At 39.2% G+C, this 7,497-nt stretch overlaps 1 protein-coding gene across 2 annotated transcripts in view; it reads left to right on the top strand.

Annotated features, from left to right (window-relative positions):
• The first annotated feature begins 844 nt into the window (after nt 1-844).
• The window catches only part of acap2b (ArfGAP with coiled-coil, ankyrin repeat and PH domains 2b), a 56,549-nt gene continuing 49,896 nt past the window's right edge, over nt 845-7,497 (top strand). The window contains exon 1 of one of the 2 annotated variants that reach the window (XM_073475997.1): nt 845-1,223. In XM_073475997.1, coding sequence (XP_073332098.1) covers nt 1,171-1,223 — 53 coding nt within the window. In that variant the 5' untranslated portion in view covers nt 845-1,170. The remainder of the gene's footprint in view (nt 1,224-7,497) is intronic. The other variant, XM_073475996.1, reaches the window with a different exon arrangement.

Here is a 7,497-nt window from a genome sequence, read left to right as displayed (position 1 = left end):
TAATAATGGCATACTGTATATCTATGCTCACTAGCTTGAATAAATAAACATGATAAATCACAGAAAACATAAAACAAAATCTACCACACAAAAAACATTCACATCAATGGCTGCCAGCAGAACATAAATCTTTGTGAACAACCAGCCATCATCATCGGATCCAACCATCAGTGGTTAAAACAAGATAAAGATATATAGAAGAGTGATCATCAGATGACTCATCCTGAGCATTGAAGAGTCAGTACTGTGTCAAAGCCTCCTCCAGACTGCCAAGAATGAATCTCAGCATTCAGCCTTAATTTTAATTATCACTAAGACTAAAAATTAGGTAGAGTAAGTCTGAAAATATTTGTCTAAACTTGAAAAATCCCCTAAGAAGACAATTGATCTTACTATAATTAATGTCCAATAATCTTCCTTCTCATTTGTGTTGGATTATGGATGTTTTTTATTTTTGGAAATGGCATTTGTAATAAATAGACTCATCCAATACATTCAGTTTTTAAAAATATGCCAGAAGGGTTCCTCATAATTCAGACTGTGTGTGGCATAGTCACTGGGTGGTCCTTTATTTTAATGTAAAATATGATTTGGGTGTACAATCTTGGCTGCACATGCTGCTGATTGACACTTCCCTTCTTTTTATTATCTTTTTATTGTATTATTTTGTATTGTAGCTGTATATTAACAGAGACCACTTCCTCTTTCTTTTTCTGTTAATGTCAGACCAAAGTTCAGCCCATTTCCATAAACTGGATCGCAGATGCGGAGTGATCCATCTGTTCCCAGTGTAGACGATCTGCGTGTGGGTCTGTAGTATGTGCGTTGAAGAAAAGCTCCTCTCCCACTGGCTGCTATGACCTAGCTACCCGGACGACACTTTCTGTTTTCGGGACTGACCGCTGCGTCTCAGACAGTTTTGTAGCGTTTTTGCCAATCATACATTCAACACACAGTCGTTTATGGGTCGCATTGCCGCGACTTTTTAATCGTAGCTGCTGGCCCCTGAGGCTAGCTGGCTAGCAGAGCGGTGACAGAGTGGAGCCAGCTGGTCGGACAGAGGTACAGTAACGTTAGCAAACAAGCTAATTAGCCCCGTAAGACTGAGCCTGGATTACTGTCTTTAATCAAAGAGAGCGCAAGTCTGCGGGTTTGACTCACTGCGGCAAAATGAAGATAACTGTGGATTTCGAGGAATGTTTGAAGGACTCCCCGCGGTTCAGGTGAGTGATGACAACCAGGCTTTTGTCCTTCTTAATGGTCATTTATTTATCACAGGGAAAAGTATCCAGCTAGCTGCCCTGCTACCCTTCGTTAATCAGCAGTAACTAGCTAGCTGTTTGCTGCCTGCCACTTTTCTATTTTTGTCTCGAAGAAAGCTGGGGCCAGCCGGGGAGGCTGCCTGATGGGGCAGGAAACCAAACATAAACTCACTGGCCAGTGTATGGTGCGCATATATGAGCAGTGGCAAGCTGTGCCAGTGCCTGTTTTCAGTTTATAAATTATGTAAGGATGGTAAAATGTGTTAAATATGAATGCAGGAAGTCACAATCTGTGCCAGTGGCCTTCATATGCCATTGTTAAAAACGTCAAGCCTACTGTACTAAACTGTATGACACCCCAGCTTTGTTTTTTTCTCGTGTGCAGAATATCACAATGTTCCATACTTCCTATTTAACTGGGATTTTATGCTTTTGTCAGCTTGTATTGACAGGATAAAGCACTAGGGCTACAACTAGCAATTTTATTATTTTAACCATGGGTTAATCTGTCAGTCAGTTAACTGTTTTACCAGTAAAATGTAAGAAAATATTTAGAAAGATGTCCATTACAATTTCCCAAAGACCAAGGTAGTCTACCAACACAAAACTGTAGGAAACCCAGCAAATAGTCACAGTTAAGTAGCCATTTTTGCTTGAATCAGTCACTAAGCAGCAAAGTTGCTGATTCATTTTCTATTAATCGATTACTCTATTAGCTCACGCTCACGCTTCCTTTCCTGTCAGCCAGTTTGGGCCATAAAATGCAGGAAAACAGTAAGAAAAATGTTCATTACAATTTCCCAAAGCCCAAGTTTACATACTCATATAGTCCAACACCCCAAAGTCATTGAGTTCAACACTGTAAAAGACAAAGAAAACAAGCAATCACATTTAAGTAGCTATAACCAATGAGTTGTTGTCTGTCTTTCTTAAAACATGACTTCAGCAGTGTAGTTGTTGATTCATTTTCTGTCCATCGTCTACTCTGTTAATCATTTCAGCTGTACAGAGCTCAAACCTCCTCTTCCACCACCCACATTACGTGGTTTGAGTCATAAAATGCAAGAAAATAACTGCTATGTTTATTACTGTAGCAGGCAAAGAAAACCAGCGAAAGATCACATTAAAGTAGCTGTATTCAGTGATTTTTTTTTGTGTCATTTTTGCTTAAAACATGACTTGAGCAGTATAATTGCTGATTCATATTCTGTCGATCAACTACTCAATTAATTGTTTTAGCTGTCCTCTCCCACCAGCCACTTCAGGCGGTACAACCTAAAACTATCATCTATTTTTATTAATACACCTATTATTGGGTATTTGCATGACGGCAGACCTCTGAAGTCCCCTCCAAATTGTAAATGAGCTCTTCAGCCGGTTTGTCACGTGATGTATTCCTGGCAGCAGAGTCACTTCTGACATCATAACTCAGTAACAACTTCTTCTTTCCTCTTAATTCGTCAGCCTAAATGTTGTGAAAAATGGGATGTTTGCTCTCGACTTCCTCCTCACTCTCGCTTCATTTATCCAGAGTTTTGAGAAAGCGCCTCCCTCCCTCACTCCTTCCTCCCTCAGCCCCCGCTCCTTTTGCTGAAACATCCTCTCGCAGAAAAACGAGGAACAGATGTTAGAAAGTTGTTTGCAGAAGAATAGAAGATCTTTTTTTTTTTAATCAGAGCATTTCCTTTAGGATCACATTCAGAAGGAAAACTTTCCAGTCGGCTGTGTTACTTGATTTTGGCTGGTCCAACACTCTCGTGACCTATATCCCTGTGTATTACCAAGACTGCTGGAATAGTAGGACCTCAGTCATTATTATGCCTTTATAGATTTGACAGTGTGGAGCCAAGCAGTGTGATTGGTCCTGAATTGACTAGTATTTATTTAAAGCTGGCAGTTCCTCCTTTGTATTATCATCATCACGATCCTCATCATCATCATACATACCTATTTTTGATTGATACTTAATTACAAAGAGAGCTGAGTCACTGCAGACAGTGTGTGTCAGCGATGTACATTTTATCCAACAAAGTTTGGGAACAGCCGGGCCGCAGACAGAGGCTGTGGTGAAGATGCATTGTCTGACTGAAACTGAAACCTTCATCCAACGACTGTGTCTATAAATGACACTTTTCCCATGGACCCAAATGATTCTTGAGTCAGTCATTTGACTACAAAGCTTGAGCCACAATTATTAATAAATAAATAGTAAGTCAACAACAGCCAGCCCCAAAATCTGTATATAGTTGGTTGCAACAATATTAAAAGCTTTAAGCAAAGATGTTACATGTCAGTCATTCTTATTGGTTCATGGAGTTTGGTGACCTCACTTTACTCCAGCGTAGCTCCACCTGCTCACCCTGAGCAGGTGGTCTAATTAGCTTGAATAAACAAACGCGTGCTGTTGTGCAGCTAGGCATATTAAAAGTGTTGGTCAGGTTATTGTAAACAACCTAAAGCTGAAACAGTTGGTTGATTAACCTTTAGTCGATCGACGGGTGATTAATTGGCAACTACTTTATAATGAATTAATCACTTAACTCATTTTTTAAAGCAGAAATCACACATGCAAGTAACAGTTTCTCTTGTAAGGATTTTTAGATTTACCTAATATTTTTGGATTATGATCTGTTGGTGAGACAACGTGAGCAACTACATGTATATTCCCACACACTCCATGGACAGTCCAGACTTTAACACCCCGAGACTCTTTCTTATCTCAAGCCAGGAAAAAAGTGACAGAATTTGCGGCTTCCAAATGTAGATTCTCAAGACTTTGGCACCACCTGAATATCAAAATTATTGACTCTCAGCTGTGTTGGTCTGATAGGAAGCCACTTCCCATGATCCTCTGCAGCTCTGCGTTCAGCTAAGCACATACACTGATCTCTATCTATATTTTTAGTGCCCTCGGACCTTTTAGAGAGTCATCTCTCAAAGTTTCCTGACCGCTGTCCACTGCAGGTTCAGGGTGATGGGTTGGGTCTGATCAGAGACTTCACAGCGCAGTGTGACCACCGTTTTACTCTTATTTTTCCATCCCCCACTCGTTATGTTTGGCCAGCAAAGAGGATAGAGCGGGAGAGAAAGAGAGAATAGATGAAAACATGGAATATACAGCAGTGCTGAGCAGCTCTTGCTCGTTTCAACATCTGTTTCCATTTTGGTGTTTGCTTTCAACTTTGTGCCAGAGAATATGGAGCCCCCAAATGTAGAGAGGGTTGTTTTCAAGTGGTAATTTGGCACACCCCACATATTTTTTTCACTCTCATCCTCATTTTAGTTGGGAAGCTGTCTTTGGTCGTAAACCATGCTTTCAGCCTGGAGGAAAGATCCACTAGTGCAAAAATTATGTATTTTTGGCAGTAACCCTAGTAGCCTACTTTTCCACTTGAGAATAGACATTCGACTCAGCCTTTCCTGGCTCCTCTTCAACTATGAGAGTTGAAAATTCCCTTCGGAGGACCGAGGCCTTTCTCCCCGCATGTATGGGAGTAAATGTTTTACATAGTTAGTATGCCTTTTTATCCTGCAAGATCCCTAAGGAGGCTAAAGTTTGCTTTATATTTTTCATTATAAGTCAGTAGTATGTTGTTTCTATTGGTAGTTAAAAAACAATAATGATGACAGTTGGTTTAGCCTGATTTCCATTCGATAGAACAAACCTTTGAACATCTGTGGAGCTGAAATGTGACGCTGCAATTAATTGTTTAGTGGTCAACTATTAAATAAATCTCCATCTATTTTCATAATTGATTTATTGGCTTGAGTAATCTTTCTAAGATATAAAAGTAAAAAATCTCTGATTCCACTTTCTTAAATGTGAACATATTCTGGTTTCTTTACTCCTCCATGACAGTAAACTGATTATCTTTGGCTTGTGGACAATACAAGACATTTGAGGACATCACCTAGGACTGATCAAGATTTCTCACCATTATCTGACATTTTATAGACCAAACAAGAAATCAATTCAATCGAGTAAATAATTGACAATAAAAAGTAGTGTTAGCTGTAGCCCGACTGAAATGTTACAATATCAGTTTCTAAATGGGCGACACAAGGAAAAATAAGATGAAGAGATTGAAAAATATAATGTCACAAGAGTGGAATGGATATAGCACTACATGATTTTATTTACAAAAATCATATTGTGATAATCACATTTATTGGGGTCTGTACCAATTTGGAGAACAAGATTTGTAAGCCAACACATCTGTGCAGGACATCTTTTTAATGCTGTTTTGTCAATCAAAAAATTTGCCGCTTCTGTGATGTGGATATACGACTTCGCCATATTGTATTTTTGATAACATTTCGATTATTGGTGCAGCCCTAAATGGGGACACGAACTGCCCAGAAGTGAGCTCATTTCTGTCAGTAGCAGCAACCATTTTCCCTGTCTTCACTCTTTTCTTGACCATGATAACATGATTGCTTGCTCCTAATCAGTGTTGCTGACTCTGACCTTGGCCCAGTGCCATGATATGAAGTCACTTGTCGAACAGCTCCGGTTGCAGTTTCCCCTGAGTCATAGACAGCAGCTGTAGAGGCAGCAGATCACTGTCAGTCTTCTGTAATTCAGAACCCAGAGCCTGATGAGGAGGATGCTTATCCTGCAATACTCCCTGGTTAGTTTCCCATAGGAGTCCAGCTGCAGGCTTGTTAGCATGCTGGCCTTGTTGCGGTTTGATTTAATTGAGCTGAGGTCCATTTCCTTTTCATGGTATTAATTAAGGTAATTAACAGCTAATGGATTGTGAGGGCTGAGTGTACGCCTGCTGTAATATTACTGCTGGACACAGTTGTATTTCAGTAAATATGGGGCAGCGTAGTAAATAAATAAAAAGGCAATATAATATGCTTAGACTTTTAATTATACAATTATTTTATTAGAGTGCCGTCTGCTTAAAGAATATGTTGTTTATTATGCTTGAAGTTATTTAAAGTAGAGCTGAAACAGTTAGTTGATTAATGGATTAGTTAAGTAATTTAACTGTTTTGATATCAGTTAATTATTTAAGTTGGCTTCAAGAAATACACCAAAACTTGTTTGATTCCATTTTCTCAAATTTTAAATTTTTTTTGTTTTTTGTTAGTTGGACAAAACAATATGAAGACATCCCGTTTGACTCTTGAGTTTTTCACCAACTTCTGACTTTCACAGGCCAAACGAATAATCAGTTAATTACTAAAATATTTGGTGGATTAATCGACAATTGAAATAGTGGTTACTTGCACAATAATAAGCTATTAAAGAAATTATTTCTGTTTATTTTTTCAATAATAAATGTGTTAACTCATACACATTTTAGCCTGTTGTTCACTCCTAAATCTTGACCGTACATCCTGAAAATGTTATAGCAATGACATCTACCGTCTCCTCACTCTGTTTCCTTCCTCCAACTTGTGTGTATGACATGGGAGGACTGAGGATGTACAATTAACATGAAATTGGCCTTAATGTGCATTCATTACAACAACAGGCAGAATTTCCCCAGAGCCTGTGTAACTGTTTATCTTTCAGTAATGACCTCATCTTGTTGATGCTGTCCAAGCTCGTGCGTCTAATGGTGGGTTTTACCACAGCGGGGCCCCACCACCACCCCTCCATAGCACCACTCCTCCATTCCCTAACAATCGCAGGATCTACGTCACAGCACTGGAGCTCACCCCATTCTTCATGTTTCCATCCACACTGACAGATTCAAAGTGTTGAATTGTTTGCCACTAACAACACCACTGTCATTTCAGTCCAGTCGAAAAACCTCTACACACAAAAAAGCAAACACCATGTGCAAGCTTTTTTCTATACCTTCAAACATTATTGACTGTGGCGGCACCAGAGGGAAGAAGAGATTACAAAACGCTACCAGTCACTATACGAAATATAATTAGAAAACATCAAAGGAAAGTTGTAATGCAGAGCTATTCAACTGTCAGACATATCTAAATTGGATTAGTTACGGTCATGTTGAAGTAAGCCTGCTTTCGGCTAACTGTGGAGTTTGCAGCTGTGTTGGGGAAGGAAAATATGGGTTTGGACTGTGTACTGCAGATACTTGACATTAAATGACTCCGTTTTGGACTGGTGAAACATGTATTACGATGTTAGGGCTGCAGCTAACGATTGTTTTCATTCTTGGTTAATTGGCCATTATTATCGTGATGATTCGATTAATTGTTTGGTATATAAATTGTCAGAAAGTGGTGGAAAATGACCAATGAAGTCTTT

Source organism: Pagrus major, chromosome 11 (genome assembly GCF_040436345.1).
Source record: "Pagrus major chromosome 11, Pma_NU_1.0".
In the NCBI taxonomy this organism is placed as follows: Eukaryota; Metazoa; Chordata; class Actinopteri; order Spariformes; family Sparidae; genus Pagrus; species Pagrus major.
This window is presented reverse-complemented; position numbering and strand designations above follow the sequence as displayed.